A 20,295-nucleotide genomic window follows, 5' to 3' on the forward strand; every position below is an offset into this window, starting at 1 on the left:
CCCGGCCGAACACCCCCAGCCCGGTCCCGGCCAAGTGGCTCTGGCCTGGCCTGGCTCGGGCCTTGCGGCGCCGGCCCGGCCCCAGCGGCTCCGGCCTGGCCCCGGCCCGGACGTGGACTTGGCTGAGCGGCTCTAGCCCAGCTCAGCTCGGGCCCTGCGGCACCGGCCCCAGCCAAGTGGCACCGGCCCGGCCCGGCCCGGACATGGACCTGGCCGAGTGGCTCTGACCCGGCTCAGCTGGGGCCTTGCGGCGCCGGCACCAGCGCGGACCGAGCGGACCCGCCCCAGGCCCAGACCGAGCGGACCCGGCCCTGGACCCAGCCCGGACCGAGCAGACCCGGACCCAGCCGAGCGGCTCCAGGCAGCGCGGTTAGGGGGCAGGGAGCAGGTGTTGGAAGAGGACAGGGGAGTTCAGAGGGTTGTGGGGGGGTGTTGGGGCGGTCAGAAGGCAGGGAACAGGGGGATTGAATGGGGGCAAGGGTCCTGGGGGGGCAGTCAGGAAGGAGCAGGGGTTGGGTTGGGCGGTGGGGGGCAGTCAGGGGCAGGGGTTCCAGGGGCAGTCGGGGACAGAGAGAAGGGGTGGTTGGATGGGGCAGGGGTCCCAGTGGGCCGTCAGGAATGAGAGGAAGGGTTGGATGGGGTGGCAGGGGACAGTAGGGGACAGGGAAGGGGGGTGGATGGGGCAGGGGTCCCGGGGTGTGTGTCAATAACTTTAGGTAGGCTTAGCATGCATCCACATACATTTAATTTTATTATTTATATAGTTATGGAAAGTAAATAATACATGGAAGAAATGAAAGGTGTTTTTTACGTGTTTTTTTTTTTTTTTTTTTAAAGTAATCCCTGTCAGGGCCCCGCCGAAAATGTTCGAATTTGGCCCCGCACTTCCTAAAGCCGGCCCTGAGCAGAGAGCTCTAACAGAATTTCAACTTTAGTCCAGTAACACAGATTGTCAACATTCATTATATAGATAATCTCAGCAACAGGATAACTTATTTTTTCTCACTTGCTATAGGAATACAATCAGTACTGTGTGGTAGAAGAAGCATATCAGAAAAGTGACATTCTGGAATATTCATCCCAGGGACCAGTGTGCCTAGTCCCTGGTAAAACAAGAAAGTTCACTTTCAAATTTGTTGCAAAAAGTGAAGATGTGGGAAAGAAGGTTGAGGTTAGTTATCTAGATTCACAGGTTTGGCTCTTCAAGCTCAAAATTGCAAGGTTGACTGACTGTAATTCTTTACTAGTTAGCAATGTCACCATATTGTGTATATTTAAATATAATTTGTTTTGTAAATAGCATTACAAGATTGGCACCCACTTCAAAAAACTGAGTAGAAAAATGGACAGGAGGGAGTGAAAAATACCAAGAGCTTCATATTAAAGGAGAGAGAGAGAGAGAGTGTGTGTGTGTGTGTGTGTGTGTGTGTGCGCGCGTGCACAGAAATATATGTCTGCACACATGCATCCCCATACTGCCACAGTTGCTTAAGTGAAACTGCCTGGACTGTAGAGTGTGTTGAGATTTTAATCTCCTGTGCTGCAAGCAGTTTTAGGGGTATGTATGTATGTATGTTATATATAAAGCAAGTGTGTGTGTGTGTGTGTGTACTGCAAAATGACTGGAGGAAGTGGGGGGAAAGTTTTATCTGAATAAACATGTTTCAGATCACCTCTGTGGATTTAATCCTGGGCACCGAAACTGGCAGATGCGTGATTCTGAATTGGCGTGGAGGAGGAGGGGATGCTGCTTCATCTCAAGAAGCGTTGCAGGCAGTTCGCTCCTTCAAACGGCAACCTAAACTTCCAGATAATGAGGTTCATTGGGACAGCCTGACTATTCAGGCAAACACTATGTAGGTAAACGTTTAAAATGCGTAATGGTGAACATCAAAAATATCTCCTATATGTATTGGATCTTTGTAAAAGAAATAAAAAGAAAAATAAGTAGCTCTTAAGGATTTATTTTCTGACTTACCTGCTTCCCACCCCCCAGTCAATAATCTTCATCATTATTATTATTATTTATTTTTTGTTAAAGAACAGAGCTAGAGCTTATGGAAGAGGTTGATCTCAATATCTCATTTGACATGGCCCAAAGATAGTCCAAACAGGCTTTAGTCTCCTTTTATTCATCCTCTCCAATTTTTTTTCCAGGTAAAACAAACAAGGAAGAGTTATTTACAGCAGTATATAAATACACAAAGAGGCCTGAAATTGCTATACAAGGAAATAATTTTTATTCTATTTACTAACTTTAATACTAACTGGACATTTTCAGAAGAATTAAATCCTCACTTTCAGAACATTTGTTGTTTAATGTGGGATTCTGTATCTCTGGTTACAGAAATGTGAGCTCCCAACTCCTACTGGGCCCCCAGTCATTTTTAATAAGATATGTGCCAGTGTTCTGTGCCACTGATTTTCAGGCATTTCAGAGACTAGTGAAACAGGATATATCTCCCCTGGAGTTCTCATTTGAGCAATAGGCAACTTTAATCCTAACTAAAATGAACTAAAAATTGAGCCATCGAAGAAATGTGGAGTAACTAACCAGTTTTTTTCTTTTTTTGATTAAAGGATCATTTCTAGAGTGCCAAATATTTCTGTTCTTCTCCAGCATGAACCTCCTGCCCTGACTAATGAAATGTATTGTTTGATTGTGACAGTCCAGTCACATGAGAAGACAGTTGCCAAAGATGTGAAGCTCACGGCAGGTTTAAAACCAGGTATTTATTTCTGCCATGGTAGCATCTTAAGGGTCCTGTTGTCCTAGTTATTGTACAAAGAGTTAACACAAAGCCACAGAGAGCACACACTCTAAATCTAGGATTTACACAAATCATGATAGGTCAATTAACAGCTAAACAGGATGGGGGTTAGGTGGACAGGACTATAGTGGAAACAGAGGTGTATGAAGAAATGAGTGGTAACAAAGGTCTCATTCGCCTGCGGTTGCCAGCTTAACCAATACTAGACAGTAGTGTGTTGTGGGCATCAACAAAAAAGTCAGGTTTTAAGGAGGGATTTAAAAGAGAATTTTCTCGTGATCTAACAATACTGTAAAGTTACTTTTGACAACAAACAGATGGTAGATTTTTCTAGCTGAGCTGCTAGCAAGTTTCAGTTACAGAATTAGATTTAAAAGTAATGTTTCAAATACACTTGTATTTTTCTGTTGGACAACATGGGACCAATCCTGTCCCATTTGAAATTATGGGACAGGGTAAAAGTTACATTCCAGGTAGCTTCACATAGTTACATGCTGTTAGTTTGGATTTTGAATTCTTGATGTTATACCTATTGATGACAGTAGTGGTTGAGAAATACACTTTGCTTTGTATGGATAACTGCTAAAATGCATTTGTCTATATATTATAATACACGATCATGCAGAGTCTAATCCAAAGGCCATAGAAATGGGATCCTTCCCACTGATCAACTTCATTGAAGTTTTTCGATCAGATTCATAATGGAGTGTCTGACACCATATCTACGTTCCCCCTTACTCAGAGTCTGATAATTTGATACACGAGGTCTTTATGGGCTTGCTGATTACTTAAAAAGAACCATCAAAATTTAACACCTCTGTTATAGGAAAGACTGTTTTCCATGTGACAAGGCATCCATGACGTGTGACAGGATGTGACTTCTGAGATTTTTTCATAACAAGTCATGGTCTTTGTAAACCCAGTCAACCCATAATTGAGCAAGACTCCCATGAATTTTTACAAATTGGGTCTTACATATGTTCAGTGTTTTTAAAGTATGGAAGACCTTGTTCATTTAAAATAAATAAAGGATATCTTGTTCACAATTTGACCCCTATAACTATGAATTGTACATTTCCCACCAACCCCCTTCACCCATTGGCATAGGTTGCTGAAAGGCCATCAATCTGTGTACAAAAAAAAAAAATTCTTCTGTGATGCATCCATGTTGTAGTTTTGTGTCTTGCTGTTGTTGCTCATTTGGTTGAGGTATATGTCTGGTAGCAGTGGTGGTTGTTTTTTGTGATGCATACCTTAATATGCATAAATAGTGCCTGCTTGTCATGGTGATAAACAACATATAAATTAACAGAAAATTATGTGGGTATAAAAACAGTACATTTGTATTCTAGGGCAAGATGCCAATCTGACTCAGAAAACTCATGTGACCCTTAATGGAACAGAAATCTGTGACGATTCTTATCCTGCATTACTTCCTGATATCCCTGTAGGAGATTTACAGCCAGGAGAAAAGGTGAATTTAATTACTGCCCCCACTCCAATTAGGAAAATGTTTAATAGCTAACTGAAAATGAACATTGGCTAGTAAAAACACTTTCATACAGATATCAGGACCACAATTTAGTTTCAGATGTGATGATGCCTAGTATCTGGGCTTCTATTTAATGCAGCAGTTGTTTTATTCAAGGGATGAGCCTTTGACTTCCTTACATTTTTAGTTCTATGGGCTAGTTCAATGGAATGGGGTGGGGGGCTATGTGTGATACTAAGAGTGAAGCAATCTAATTAATATAATCCAAGGAGGCTGATCTGAACTGTGAACCCTTTAACACAAAGTTATCTCAACTGTGTATTTGACAGACAGAAGATTTTATTACTGCCTTAGTGTTAAGTTTAGGTACCGGAGCGTGCTGAAGAGTCTCACAGAATTAAGGTGGTTGGCACAGAGTGGACATTAGAGGGATTTCATATTGTGATATAAAGCTAAAGAGAAGGAAGGGGATAAAGGAAATACTCAATTTTCATTCCCCACTTTGAAAGAGGAGAATGAGTTCAGGATGCACTAGCTCTTCTGGTTGTGGGTTGAATTTGATGTGCTACATATCATTTAGGAGATGGCAAATATTAAAGAATCACACTATTTTCTATAAGTGCACACTGGAAGCTTTGTAGGCTGTACTGATAATTTAACAGCCTGAGTGCTAAATCTTATAAGAATACAGAGTTGAGTGACACACTGCTTTTTTTTAATGGTGGTGATGGTAGGAAGGGAGAAGGATTGGGTTCATTAAATGGACAGCAATTAATGTCTGCTGCTAAGAGTAATTGTCTTCCTACATCTTCTCCACAGAGTAATACTGTAAAACTCATGCGGTTTGAACTAGAGCTGTCAAGTGATTTAAAAAAATTAATCGCAATTAATTGAGCAATTAAACAAATAATAGAATATCATTTAAATATTTTTAGATGTTTTCTACATTTTCAAATATATTGATTTCAATTACAACACAATACAACGTGTACAGTGCTCACTTTTTATTTATTTGATTACAAGTATTTGCACTATAAAAAAAATGAATAGTATTTTTCAATTCACCTAATACAAGTACTGTAGTGCAATCTCTTTATCATGAAAGTTGAACTTACAAATGTAGAATTATGTACCAAAAAACTGCATTAAAAAATAAAACAATGAAAATGTTAAGAGCCTGCAAGTCCACTCAGTCCTACTTTTTGTCCAGCCAATCGCTCAGACAAACAAGTTTCTTTACATTTGCAGGAGATACTGCTGCCCACTTCTTCATTACAATGTCACCTGAAAGTGAAAAAAGGCATTCTCATGGCACTGTTGTAGCCAGCGTTGCAAGATATTTACATGCCAGATGCATTCATGTGTCCCTTCATGCTTCAACCACCATTCCAGGGGACATGCGTCCATGCTGCTTACAGGTTCTGCTCGATAACGATCCAAAGCAGTGCGTACTGACGCATGTTCATTTTCATTATCTGAGTCAGATGCCGCCAGCAGAAGGTTGATTTTCTTTTTTGGTGGTTCGGGTTCTGTAGTTTCTGCATTGGAGTGTTACTCTTCTAAGACTTCTGAAAGCATGCTCCACACCTCATCCCTCTCAGATTTTGGAAGGCACTTCAGATTCTTAAACCTTGCGTCGAGTGCTGTAGCTATCTTTAGAAATCTGATATTGGAACCTTCTTTGTGTTTTGTCAAATCTGCTGTGAAAGTGTTCTTAAAACAACATGTGCTGGGTCATCATCCGAGACTGCTATAACATGACATATATGGCAGAATGCAGGTAAAACAGACCAGGGGACATAAAATTCTCCCCTAAGGAGTTCAGTCACAAATTTAATAAACGCATTAAATGAGCCTCATCGGCATGGAAGGATGTCCTCTGGAATGGTGGCCGAAGCATGAAAGAGCATATGAATGTTTAGCATATCTGGCAGGTAAATACCTTGCAATGCCAGCTACAAAAGTGCCTTGCAAATGCCTTCTCACTTTCTGGTGAGGTTGTAAATAATAAGCGGGCAGCATTATCTCCTGTAAATGTAAACAAATTTGTTTGTCTTAGCGATTGGCTGAACAAGAAGTAGACTGAGTGAACTTGTAGGCTGTGAAGTTTTACATTGTTTTGTTTTGAGTGCAGTTATGTAACAAAAAAATTGCATCTTCACGACAGAGATTGCACTACAGTACTTGTATGAGGTGAATTGAAAAACACTATTTTGTTTATCACTTTTACAGTGCAAATATTTGTAATAAAAATAATGTACAGTTTGGTTTCAATTACAACACAGAATACAGTATATATGAAAATGTAGAAAAACATCCAAAATATTTAATAAATTTAAATTGGTATTCTATTGTTTAACAGTACAATTAAAACTGCGATTAATCATGATTATTTTTTTTGAGTTAATCACATGAGTTAACTGCAATTAATTGACAGCTGTAGTTTGTAATAGCTACAAGCTTCCATAAGCTTGACACCAATGTCAGCAAATGACACCTAGTACTGGCTCCAGCCTATTAGTGTAAGTAGCAGGAGAACATCTAGTAGAATTGCCAGAGCTGTGCTACTCTTGTATTGGTGTCACACTTTATGCTGCCAGTAGCCAGTGCTGAAGATAAGCAGTTGTTGTCCATTGTGGTTCCCCTACTCTGTGTTAACTGAGGTACACTAAATGAATGAAAGGGCAGCTTTGGACTTGCTGGTTGCATTTTGAGTAGTATTTAACTAATTTCATCTTTATATTTTACAGCTGGAAAAAGCAGTATACATTCGTTGTGGAACAGTTGGTACCAGGATGTTTCTGGTCTATGTTTCCTATTTAATCAGTGCTACTGTTGAAGACAAAGAGATAATCTGCAGGTGTCACAGGGTATGATCTGTTGAGTTCAGCAATTTGGAATGACTCTTCAATTCATGTTAGTTTATATATGAAATGATTAAGGGATTTGGATTACTTGTGTATGATTTTAAGAACGAGCCTAATTTCAATGATGCCCACAGTCTGCCCATCGTTCAGTGGAGGGCCAAAGCAGATGATGCCCTGGAGAGAGCTGGGGCAGGTGGTGATGAATTCAGTCACCTGTAACCTGATGTCAATATCTAGATTTGAAATTTAATACAATCTTTTCCCCCTCCATGCAGGATGAAACTGTGACTATAGAAACTGTATTGCCCTTTGATGTTGCTGTTAAATTTGTTTCTTCAAAGGTATGTGTTTTGAAAATTGATTGACATGTCTTAGAATCACAAAAATCTGAGTAAACCAAACATGACCACTAAAATATTGATGCATTCTTTGTTTCTTCTCTTGGTAGTTTGAACACTTAGACAGAGTCTTTGCAGACATACCCTTTTTACTGATGACAGACATTCTGAGTGCTTCACCTTGGGCTCTCACTATTATAACTAGCCAGCTACAACTTTCAGCTTCCATGGTACCAGTAGACCAATTGGAATCTTATGTGGAGAATGGTGAGAATTTAGATTATTATTGCTTCTTAAATAAGATTTTTTGAGGAGAATGGAGTGGGAATTGGGAAGAAATACATTTTAATACCTTATTGACACATTCATTTGGAGTTTCTCTAAATTATTTGAAGTAATGTTAGCACTTTGAGCTGAACTCACAAAGGGGGGAAAAAAATTAAAGTTAAAGGTGAAACTTTGTTTGTACCCTGTTCAGCTGTTCCTGGTTATTTGGCATGGAGAAGCATGGAAAAATCTACTTTAGACAGTGGCAAATCTGAATTAGAATAGAGACCAATACAGAGTGTGATTGAGTTAGGTAGAATTTTGCTTAGCACAGCTTTCTGAAAGTGGTTGTGGTGACTGACTTCTCACTACTATATAAATTCTAAAATTTTATATGAAAGTCTCTAAAACTGCTGGCAATTTCTTAATAATCTTTTAAAAAACATTATTTGTTGAAAGGTAACATTAATATGGGAAATATAAAGCAGTTTCTTCAAAGATGAGTATTGCTATATGGAGCCACCCTCAAGTTTTGTACAGCTGTCATTCTCGGTACATGAGCCAAATGAATTGACTGACCAACGCTCTTTGTGTTCAGGAGCTATTTACAAAGAGAGAGAAAGAACTGCCTCTGGTTCTGTTGAATATCTCAGGCATGAACTAAATAGGCTTGTTTTAAAATGAGCTAAAAATATCTATCAAAAAAATCCAAATAAACTTCTTTCCCCTCTCTAAATTTTAGTAAAATGGAAATAAAAGGTCAGTAGCCAAAATCCTAAACATCATATCTCAAGTGAAGCACCAGAGAGAACAGCCTCTTAATCAGCCATTCATGAGAAAAGGCATTTGACAATTTTTGGCTTTCATGTACTACATATGCCCTTTGAAATGTGCATACTGTACCTCTATAGAATGAAATTTTAAACAAGTCCATACATAGGACACACACAGACATGAAATAGTGTGTGAATCTATTCTGACTAGCCTTAGAAGAACATGCAAGAAGTTTCTCCATCCTGTATTGAATACTGCCTTATTAGTTAGAATATCTTGTAGTTAAACAATAATGTTCTCCATCCTTCTGAGATAGATAAATTTGAGGACTGTGCAGTAGAGCAGTCAAAAACTTTGACTGCAGTTGTTGGTTGGTTGGTTGATTTCATGGAATCTGTGTTCCACAAGAACGTGCCAGTTCTGTTGAAACTTTCACCAGAATCCAGGCTGGCATGGCAGCCCACCTGCCAACTAATTTCCTAGGCTCCCTGCACAGCCACTTGGCTGGCTGCTGGAGAGCAGTAGCTTCCATGGTTCACAGCTCAGCCAGGACTCCCTGTCTGGCTCCCTTTCCTGGGCTCTCTGGCTCCCAAGGTAGTTCAGGGAGCCAGCTTCCCTGGAAGCCTGGCAGCCCTGGCTCCTGTGGCTTTTTATTTTATTTTAAAATTATATACTCTAAGTAGCTGCAGTTGTTAGTACCCCCGAACGATGGCTGTCTTTGAACAAGAAAATACAATAAGCGCTCTAAATAGCAGCAGCTGTTAATCATTTTAAAAATAAAACTGAACTACATTTTTTAAAATGGTTTAAAAATAACACATGAAAAAGCCAGTGGTGTTTTTTTTTTTTTTTTTTTTTTTTTAGTTTGGTTAGAAACTTCCAAAACAAACCGATTTGGTTTTTTTTCCCCAAAACGATTTACTTTCTGCAGCAAATGTCAAAATTTTTACTTTAGGTTCTGAAACCGAATAAAAACATTTCAAATTTTTGGAATTTACAACAGAAGGGAATTCCTGAGTCTGAATCAGCTGTACTGTGCAGTTTACTCTTTTGAATGTGACTTGGAGATTCTGTCTGCTCTGTGTGGATATTGGATATTCCATGGTTCTGTTCAGAAGGTTCTCTATCATCTGTCAAATCATCATATTTCTATGGCCCTGTCACAGGGCAGGGCTTCTCCCCAGCTTCCAAGCACATACTGCCATGCCCAGTCTCCTTTAAGATGGTTTATTTTCTTAAAACAAACAAAACAGTCTTTTTACTCACTCCTTTGCTTCAAACTTCAGGGTCACTCATCCCAGGGACTTCTGGTGCTCCTGGCAGCTTCCCAATCTTAGGCCATGTCTGTACTACAAACTTACGTTGACACAAGTTACGTCAGTATAAAGCTCCTGCAGTTAGTGTGTTGCTTGTGTGTATGTATGCTTGGCTTGTTGTGTCAGCGGTGCGCGTACTCACCAGGTGTTCTTGTATCAATGCAGTGTAGTGCATCATGGATAGGTATCCTCGTATGCAACCTGCAACCCTCTAGCACGCAGTCTTTTGGGAAATCTTCTCAATGCATGGTGGGGCCGAAAGGAGTTGCACTGGGGAGACTGGGAGCATGGGGTCAAATTCCCAGTTTGCAACTGTCTCCATCCCCCTATTGTCGTCTGTATCCCATAATTTTAATAGTTTTTTTGTTTTGTTTTTTCAAAATCCCACACACCCGTCGGGCCCCCCTCGCTCTCTATTGCCAACAGAAGCATGGAGCTTGCACGGCTCTTCACTATTGTCATGAGCATTGAAACACAGGGCACGGGATCCTGCAGTATTTGCAGAGCTGCAAGAAGAACTGAATCAGTGGGGAACATAATGATTTCTTGTAGGACAGATTGCTGTAGGACATAGCAAGAACCAACTCAAGGTTGTTGGTGGCATTCACAAAGAAGTTGCAGATAATGAAACGCCACTTCTGGGCCTCAAAAACAAGCACTGACTAGTGAGATTGCATCGTCATGCAGGCTTGGGATGACGAGCAATGGCTGCAGAAATTTCGGATGCTTACGGCAACATTCATGGATCTATGGGCTGAGCTTGCCTCACCCCTCCAGGGGAGGGACCGAAAATAAGGATCTGTGCTGACAGTGGAGAAGCGAGTGGTGATTTTGCACTGTGGAAACTTGAAACACCAGACTGATTCTAGACTGACCAGTAGCAATTTGGAGTCGGGAAATCCACTGTGGGTGCCACTGTCATGCAAGTGTGCAGGGCCAGTAATCACCTCCTACATGGGACTGTGATCCTCAGCAATGTAAAGGACACAGTGGATAGATTTGCAGCAGTTGGGTTCACAAACTGCGGTGGAGCAATATATGGCATGCATATCTCTATTTTGGCACAAAATTACCTTGCCACAGAATATATCAATATACAGGGCTACTTTTCTATGGTTATGCAAGCATTGGTGGATCTCCAGAGACACTTCACCACGTCCGTGTGGGCTGGTCTGGTGCATGAGGCTCACATCTTTAAGAACACAGGACTGTTCAGAAAGCTGCAAGGAGGAACTTTTTCTCAACTGGCAGATTACTGCTGGGAATGTTGAAATGCCAATAGTGATCCTGGCATTTCAACATTCCCAACAGTAATCTGTAGCCTACCTGTTGCTCATCTGGCTTGTAAAGCCATACACCAACCACCTTGACAGCACCAAGGAACAATTCAACTACCAGCTCAGCAGGTGCAGAATGACAGTTGAATGTTCTTTTGGACGACTGATGGGATGCTGGCATTGTTTATGCACGAGATTGGACCTCAGGGAGAAAAATATCCCAATCGTAATAGCCGCCTGCTGTGTCCTGCATAATATTTGTGAAGCCAAGGGGGAAACCTTTCCACGGGTTGAAGGTTTCTTGGGCAGTAGAGTTCACAATGGTGACAAAGCAGTCAGCGTGGGGCATGGTGGGAAAGCTGCTGGAGGACTGTTAGGGTCAACATAGGTAATGCAGTGTCTGTGTGCTGTGTTGACCTCTGTACGTTAACCTTGGCGAAATGCTGCTCGGGGAGGTTGTGTTACTATGTTGGCATAAGAGGCCACTTACCTCAGTGGGAGACAAATTTAAGTGTAGACACATGCACAAGTAGGTTGATGCAAGGCAGCTTACCTCATCCTAAGTTTGTAGAATAGACCAGGCTTTAGTTAGCTCTGCTCCCTTCCTGGAGCTTTCCAGAACACCTGGCCTCTTGCACCAGGGACCCACCACCAGAGTTACCTCCACTCCACTGTGGCTTCCCTTTTCCAGGCACAGCCTGTCTCCGTCACTCTTTCCTCCCCCTCTCATTTCCTGCCTTTCATAGGTCCAGGTGTAACCCAGCCCCTTTTAATTGGCTGGATTGTGCTCACTAGCTCTACACAGGGGCACTGGGCCCAGCTCTACTCACAGTGCCCAGGGACCATGTGACAGGCCCCGTTACTGTGCTGACTGAGCACCTCATTATCTCTAATGTTTTCATGTACAGTTTGTGAATTAATTGGGGATCCCTCAGACTGTATATATTGCATATATACAACACCTTTATTCCTAAAATTTATATATAATCTGTATGTATTACTAACTTTAGTTTTTTAGATCTGGATGGTTTCTGTGCTAATATTCAGTGTGTCTTTTACTTTAAAATTAAACAGAATATTGCTGATAGTTGTTTTGCAGACAGGCGAGAGTGCTAGTGAATGCTTTTGCCTTCGGTGTCCATCAGTTACTAATGTTCAAGGTGGAGTGGCTACCGGACGTTATGTAATCTCCTGGAAGAGGTAGGGATTCCTTGTTTGGTTTTTAAAGCAGTTCATGGCTTTTCTTAGGGTCTGGGTGGTCGGGAGGATATATTTTGCTTTTTCTTCTTCCCTTACTAATCCTCAGAGTGGAATCATCTTGGTTGAAAGCGGTAGGAACCATTTTTTAAAATGTGTGTACTGCTGAAATTGCATCCAAATGGTGATATTTACATTTTTATTAAGTTTTCAACTGTCTGATCTCCTACACTAATTCTTAAGTTTTCTAAAGCCAAAGAGTACTTCACATGTGGGGAGGAAGAAAGACAAGTTAAAGAACACTTCCGCTGTATAAAAAGTACTGTTTTAAATGGTCAAACCAAAAAAAAATAAATGAACCTAATATTTTTTCCATCTCAATGACAGCTTTCTGTATGTGGGTTTGTTTTTAGAGCAGACATTGTAAAGTACATCTGTCTTCTCTAGATGTTAACATGTTTTTACAAGATTATTGTAATAAAAACATTCATATAACACTTTTCTCCTTTTTGAACTGTTGGTATTGCTGTAAATATTGCTGGTTTGCTGCTTGATCCCAATATTCTGTTGGCGTAGTCAAGAATATAAATGCAGTCTACATGTGGTGTTTTCTTTGATAGGAATTCAGCTGTGGAAAGTGTACCTGTTGTCTGTACTGTGATCACTCTACCACATGTGATTGTAGAGAGCATCCCACTCCATGTTAATGCAGGTAATATTAACATGCATGAAATATTTAGCCCTGGACTGCATGCATGGAGTGTTCACTCAAGGTGTGAAACCCCATAAGTATGTCTCAGAGCAGAATTTGGTCCGTAGGCTCATTTTTGTCCTTATTGCCACAGACCTGGGATGGCCATATTTCTCCTGTAAGAATAGGGCTGGAGGGGAAAGCCCTGCCCATGCAGTACCTGCCCGTTCTCTAGTCATTCTAATCCATGCTTGTACTGCTTCTTCGCCCCCTCAATTAGTGCAGATAAGTAATATTGTGATACATAGAACTAGTCTTGTAACAGTAATTTCTGATATCTTTCAATGCTTTCTAATGTTAGAGCTGATTCTATTAAATTTGAAAACTTACAACATATTTTCATGATTTGTTCCTGAAACATCTGATCAGATGTACTATAGATAATGAGTTTTGTGCCACTTTTTGCAAACCTTTCTACTTTTATTGAGTGAGACTTGGTTTTTGTATGTGAAACCAAGACATTTATTTACATATCAGATTATGTAACCTTTATATTCAATCCCTTTGTCTCCAAAGATCTGCCATCATTTGGTCGAGTAAGAGAATCCTTACCTGTCAGATATCACCTGCAAAACAAGACCAGTTTAGTCCAGGATGTGGAAATATCAGTGGAGCCAAGCGATGCCTTCATGTTTTCTGGTCTTAAACAGGTACAGATTGTCCTCTTTGTCACTACTGCATGATGATACTTTTTACACCACTGTTAAACTATTCTAATAGACTTCAACATACTCTTTAGATTAGTGGCTTTCAACCTTTTTTCATTTGTGGACCCCTAAAACAAAATTCTCATGGAAGTGTGGATCCCTTTGGAAATCTTAGACATAGTCTTTGGACCCCAAGTTTTGGAAACCACTTTTCTATGGTAACAACAACCTTTTGCAGACCCCTTAGATATAGTCTGCAGAGCCCCCACAGTCCACAGACCACATGTTGAAAACCACTGCTTTAGATTATATAAATGGTATTTAAAAATGAAATGTTTTTAATGTAACTTTACTGTAAAATAGGAAAAGAAATATTAAAAACAAATTAATTGTAACTGTATTCAGAACAAATCTGACTCCCAGCTCAGTTAAATTTCTGTCTACCAAAACAAGGCTTGTGAAATTTACATCTTCTTCTTCTTTTTTTTTTTTTCTTTTTTTTTTTTTCCCTTTTTCCCTCCCCTCTCACTTTGAATCAAAGAGAAACACAGTACACCGTAACAAATACGGGCTACCCTAAGTGAATGGTAGACTCTCAAATATTACCTTGTGATAGCCTATTAGCTTACTCAGGGCCGGCTTTAGGCCAATTCCACCAATTCCCCCGAATCGGGCCCCGCGCCTAAGAGGGCCCCGCGCCTAGTGGCAGGGCCGCCGGGGTGGGGGCAAGTGGCCGAGAATCCCTTCCCTGGCTAGAGGCTCCTTTTTAATTTTTACTCACCCAGCAGCACTCTGGGTCTTTGGCGGCACTTCAGTGGCGGGTCCTTCACTCGCTCTGGGTCTTCGGCAGCACTTCGGCAGCAGGTCCTTCAGTGCCACCAAAGACCCGGAGCGAGTGAAGAACAAACCGTCAAAGACTACGAGTGCCGCCCGGTGAGTACAAGCCCCACATGTTTTTTTACGTGTTTTCTTTTTTTTTTTTTTTTTCAGTCATCGCTGCCGGGGCCCCGTCAAAACTGTTCGAATCGGCCCCACACTTCCTAAAGCCGGCTCTGAGCTTACTATCAACTCTGCTATAGTCTGATCAAATTACCCTAGAGTTATTTAGTAAATACTCATCCTTAAGACATGGTGAACTGAAGACTGAGCAATATATCTGGAGGAACATGCACATCCAAAGCTTTTTTTTTTTTTTTTTTTAATCTTAGGACTGAAAATAAGTCCTCTTAGAGGTGTCTAATTATGACTTTCTGGATAGGCTGAGGAAATTCATATTGATCATATGATACAGTGTGTGCAGTTGGGTAGAAAAGAGAGAGTTGTAATATTTTGAATATTTAGTCAAACCGATTAAAGAGAATATTTAAGAGAATCATTTTTAACTTTGGAGTGTGCAAATGTTTACTTATATTAAACAGCTTTCTTTCCTGGAATTATTCATGATTTTAGATACGATTGCGAATCCTTCCTGGCACGCAGCAGGAAATGTTATACAACTTCTACCCTCTCATGGCTGGATATCAGCAGTTACCATCTCTTAATATCATCTTGCTGCGGATTCCAAACTTCACTAATCAGTTGCTCAGACGATTCATACCAACGCACATTTTTGTAAAGGTAAGATTCTAATGGAGGCTTTTGGCCTCTTTATAACGAATGAATTCTTTCAGAATTTACTTGGGATTTATTTTGCTTTTGAGAACTGCAACCCCAGCTCTACTCTTAGCAGATTAACTGAATGGACAGTTAACTAGAGAGCAGACTTGTCTTGCTTTAAGCTGCACAGGCACAACGCTGTGTGTACATGGAGACCATGGACTTCACTGGGACTCTGTGTGGGCTCTGTGTTGCTATATGAGCAACAGGCACTTTGCTCTTAAAACCATCCAGAATTACTTTACTGAATTACTGTTATCCTCCTGGTCACAGGATATTATCCATTTTCAGAACATTTGGATAATATCTTGTGACTAGAAGGATAATAGTCATTCAATTTAAAGCTTCAGTTAAAATTCTGTCTGCATTTGAGTATTGGTGGAACTGCATTTGGTTAGAATATTTCCAAGTTTTCATTTATTATCTGCCACCCCATCTTATATTTTATATTACTCAAGTGAGAATTGATTGGAGAAAGTGAAGTGTGAGTATTCATCATGTGATGGGTTTTGTGGGGTTCCAGAATATTTCTGAATCTAAGTTACTATTAGAGATGATAAGATCTAAGCGCAAATGAAATTTATTATACTAGACTTTTTCTACAATGTTGCAGCTACTCAGATATTATGAAAACCTGATGATTGAAAATTGCATTTCATCCCATCATGCCAAACAGGTTTCATGCAATCTTTCTGGCCCTTTCCCACTTATTTTAAAGCCTTTTACCCAAAACAGTGCTTGCTAGCTAGCTAGCCTTGAGTCTTTCCTTTACAGAATCTTGTGTTACTGCTTATGCTCCAATAGGAAAGGTTGAGTGAGAGGCCTGAAGTGTTCCTTTGTATCTCTGAGAAAGGCTTGTTCGAACATCTATAATCCTCTCTCTGTTCCCTGCAAACAGTCTTTGCATTCCTCCAATTTTACTGCAGCTAAGAGGGCTGGGTGGAATTTATTATTTATACACCCTGTCAATCAATGTCTCTCCTAGATCAGTCATCGAGACTTGCTGTTAGGTCAACACAAAGGTCTGCACCCCCAGGGAAAGGAGTTCTGAGCATTTACAAGAGAACCTCCCTAGGTTTTTAATTCCTTTCTTCTCTTCTTTGGACTCATCAGAATCCCAATGTTCTTTCTTGTATGCTCCTGTGCACATCCATGCTTTTCCTCTTAAAATATTCCTTTTCCCAAGGGACCCCACTTCAAACTTATCCTAGAACCTTCTGGGGCTGTTCCTGCTTCATGCATGTATTTATCATCAGCATCATTATCAATATAACATTTGTATTGCAGTAGTACCCAGAAAGTCCAATCAAGGTCAGGTCCTATGCTAGGTGCTATACAAACACATATAAAGATATGGCTCCAGCCCTGAAGAGCTTATGGAGGCAGTTGGGAAAGTTAGAAGACTTGAATGTAGATAACATCACAATATTTTTTGTGCTGCCATTAGAAATACTTTGAAGCTAGGAAAGATACAGCACTGATTAGACATTGTAACATCCTGTTCATTTATGATAACGTTGCTAGATAAATTTCATAACTATATATAATCTTTATACTGACTCTTCTTTTCTTTAAAGCCACAAGGTCGACAAGCTGATGATACTTCTATCGCAGCTGCGTAATTGCAGACATGGACTTGTGCACTAGAAGGAAATGGGATGTTGCACAGAATATATAAAATTTTGCTCTTTGAACCATAGCTTTGATCAAACTTTACGAATTCAACTTTTATTTTTAAATTACAATTATGACAGCTATCAGCAGAACTAATGTTTAAACATTTAGTTTTTCATAAACTTTCACTAATGAATAAATATATGGAATAAGTTGGTGCTCTGTTTAACATGAACATTCTTTCTCTTCAAGTTAATTTCATGACTCTTAAATGCTTTTAAGAAGTAGTATTATATGGAATGTCTTCAGAATGAAAATGAAGAAAACCAGGTGCACTTGCCCAAAAAAGAGAAGTGCCACTTTCTTCATTAATGATGGCTTGAGGTGCAATGTCTGTACTTTTTGTTATCAGGATTTACAGCATTGAAAGTGATCGTATCTGATAGAAACTTATTTTTTTGCCATTTATATTCAGAGGGTAGAACAGTATGCAGCAGCCTGGACTCTCAGATCTATAAATGACTTTATAGACTACTACAAATGGATCTGTTGTCACTGAGTGGCTTCCTAATGCTTTAAGCAGAGTCATTAATTTAAAAGGCTCTTTGTACCAGGTGAGCTGTACTTCAAAATGTTTCACTCAGCAGTGACTAGTCAGTAAAATATGGAGTCTTTGGAAATAGCTTCATTAATTACAGTTGTACCATCCAACATTAACCTGAAAGGTTTGAATTGTTAAAAATGCACTGCTTCCAGGACAAAGAAACGTTTTGGCAGTATTCTGGTATGTCCGTTTAGAGGTACGTCCTTGTGTAGCTTCACAAGCTGGTATTTAAAATATTCACAGTAAATCATGTAAATAAAAATTGTTGTGAAATCTTCCATTGTTTAACTTTCTAAATAGTTAGATTAAACAACTGAATTTTGATCTCCTGGAAATTATCGTATTTATTGTCCAAGTGAAGTTATATTAAATGACTTATTGTAACTGAATATTTGTGAAACTGAGTTGAATGTGTTCATTTCCCAATTATATTGATTTGTATGTAATGGATAACTGTCCAGTGTGGTCCAGTGGCTTAGTGGATAAGATTCTGGACTTGATTCTCTTTTATGTCTGCCTTCAGCATCCTTTAGGGCAGAGGTTCCTAAACTTTTCTTATTGCATACCCCCTCCAGAGCTATGAGCTGCCTGCATCTCCCTACCCCTTTCATTACTGATATTGTGTGTTCTTCTTAACACTACCTGTCTTTAGCCATCTGTCCATATTTCACTGTTGTGTACAGATATAGTTATAGTGTGACCTATACAACTGGGGGAGGGGACCCTGACATAGTTCTGAGTTCAATTAGGCTTGACAGTTCCGGGGCAACTGAACCCGCACTGTACAATGATAGGAGGTAAGGGCTCTGTACGTCAGTGCTCTGTGCATCAGTGTTCTCATTGCTACGTCTTGAAGTAAATTAACTACCGTATCTTAGAGAACGAGTTCCCGCACAGCTGTAAAGCTCGTCTGAGTAGACTATTATGAAAATGCAATACAGAAAGTAAGTACAGTAACTCCTCACTTAACGTTGTAGTAAAGTTGCATTTTTCAGGAACATAAAGTGAAACGATATTAAGCAAATCCAATTTCCCCATAAGAATTAATGTAAATGTGGGGGGTTAGGTTCCAGGGAACTTTTTTTTTTTTTTGCCAGACAAAAGGCATTATATACATTTTTAAACAATTTTAAACAAGCAATTTAATACTATGCTGGGGGTGAGTAGTGTGCACGTGCTATGTGTTTACAAACATACTGTACATACAGTACAGTACTATAGTTGGGAGGTGCCCCTGCCTTACCCCACACAGGCACAGCCCACTGGCACTGGGGATGAGGCGGGCAAGGAGGCTGAAGGTGCTGTAGGCTAGGAGAAGCACATTGCGCAGCAGCGGCAGCAGCTTCCCCATCTCTGCAAGCAGCGGGGGGGAGGGGAAGGGACTGAACCCTCAGCCCGCCCACTCCCCCCCCCATCTCCCAAACCCCCATCCTTGACCTGCTTCTTCTCCCCCCTCACCTCCTCCCCCTTTACTTTCCATGCTGTGTTATTGCTCCTCCCCCCTCCCTTCTAAACTCCTAACCCCCTAAACACTGCAAGCCAGCTGATTGCTACCAGCAGGAGGCAGGGGAGGGAGGGGGAGCCTGCATGCTGAGTCCTCATTCCTCCCTCCTGCCTAGGGCAATCAGCTGGCTTGCAGTGTTTAGGGGGCAGGAGGGAGGAGCGAGGACTCGGTGCGCAGGCTCCCCCTTCCTCCCCCCCGCCTCCTGCCCAGGGCAATCGGCTGGCTTGCAGCATTGGGGAGGCAGGGGAGGGAAGGGGAGCCTGCAGGCGGAGTCCTCGCTCCTCCCCTCTCCCTCCTGCCCCCGAAACACCGCAAGCCTGTTGATTGCCATGGGGGGGAGGTGGCACTGATCCGTGGGGTCTGCCAGCTGTGGAGAAAGCAGGCAGCCAAACAACGCAAGAGTGGAGCATTGCACAACTTTAAATGGGCATGTTCCCTAATCGATCAGCAACGAAACAACGGTAACCGGGACGACTTAAAGTGAGGAGTTACTGTAATAAATAAAAGCCACCATAATTTCTCCCTCATACCACCCCTCCCCCCAAAATGTCTCGCATACCCCCAGGGGTATGAGTACCACAGTTTGGGAACCCCTGCATTATTAAGACAAAAATTATAGTGAAGTGGGTAAAAGTTTTTACTTGTAAGGACTTCAGGATCTAGCCCTAGTTGGCTGATTTTTAGAGTGGCAGTAGGTTCTTGAAGGAAGTTGTATACCACCCACTTGTCAGAGCTGATATAGCATTTCCATGTCACATGCAGCTGGAGGGAGGTTGCTAGTTATTGGCATGAAGGAAAAGAGGGCTGCAAACCCTATTGCTGTCTTTCATTCTTCTCTCCCTGATGCTTTCAGTTGCGTTTTATCCTGTAGTCAAATAGGGAGAGTTAAAACACCTATTCAGGTGACTGGTATCCAGCATTTGCCCCCAGACGTGCACCTTTCAACACTTCTTAAAATAGAAGTTAAACGTATTTTTCCCTCTTGGATTGTCCTTGGTTTCCAACAACATTGTTTGTTCAAACTGCAGTTCAGTCTGAAAGAAACTTCACTGAGGCTTCTATGCTATGCGACTTTTTCTGAAAGTGTTTATATAGCTATAAAATAGAGAACTGAGATACCCATGTTCCCATGTACCATTCTAATAGTAAATTATGATGACTTGTATCCTTTCAAAAGGATACAGGGTGTTTAAACACCTCTCAATTCCAACACCTCGAAA

At 40.9% G+C, this 20,295-nt stretch overlaps 1 protein-coding gene across 5 annotated transcripts in view; it reads left to right on the top strand.

Moving 5' to 3' along the window:
• The window catches only part of TRAPPC11 (trafficking protein particle complex 11), a 41,213-nt gene extending 23,253 nt beyond the window's left edge, over positions 1–17,960 (top strand). For 3 of the 5 annotated variants that reach the window (XM_034771542.1, XM_034771541.1, XM_034771543.1), the window contains exons 19-30: positions 1,016–1,171; positions 1,669–1,856; positions 2,581–2,729; positions 4,124–4,245; positions 7,014–7,133; positions 7,406–7,471; positions 7,579–7,735; positions 12,191–12,302; positions 12,920–13,011; positions 13,567–13,700; positions 15,147–15,314; positions 16,931–17,960. In XM_034771542.1, the coding sequence (XP_034627433.1) occupies positions 1,016–1,171; positions 1,669–1,856; positions 2,581–2,729; positions 4,124–4,245; positions 7,014–7,133; positions 7,406–7,471; positions 7,579–7,735; positions 12,191–12,302; positions 12,920–13,011; positions 13,567–13,700; positions 15,147–15,314; positions 16,931–16,975 (1,509 nt within the window). In that variant the 3' untranslated portion in view covers positions 16,976–17,960. The other 2 variants (XM_034771546.1, XM_034771545.1) reach the window with 2 other exon arrangements.
• Positions 17,961–20,295: the final 2,335 nt, after the last annotated feature.

This window comes from Trachemys scripta, chromosome 5, assembly GCF_013100865.1.
Source record: "Trachemys scripta elegans isolate TJP31775 chromosome 5, CAS_Tse_1.0, whole genome shotgun sequence".
In the NCBI taxonomy this organism is placed as follows: domain Eukaryota; kingdom Metazoa; phylum Chordata; order Testudines; family Emydidae; genus Trachemys; species Trachemys scripta.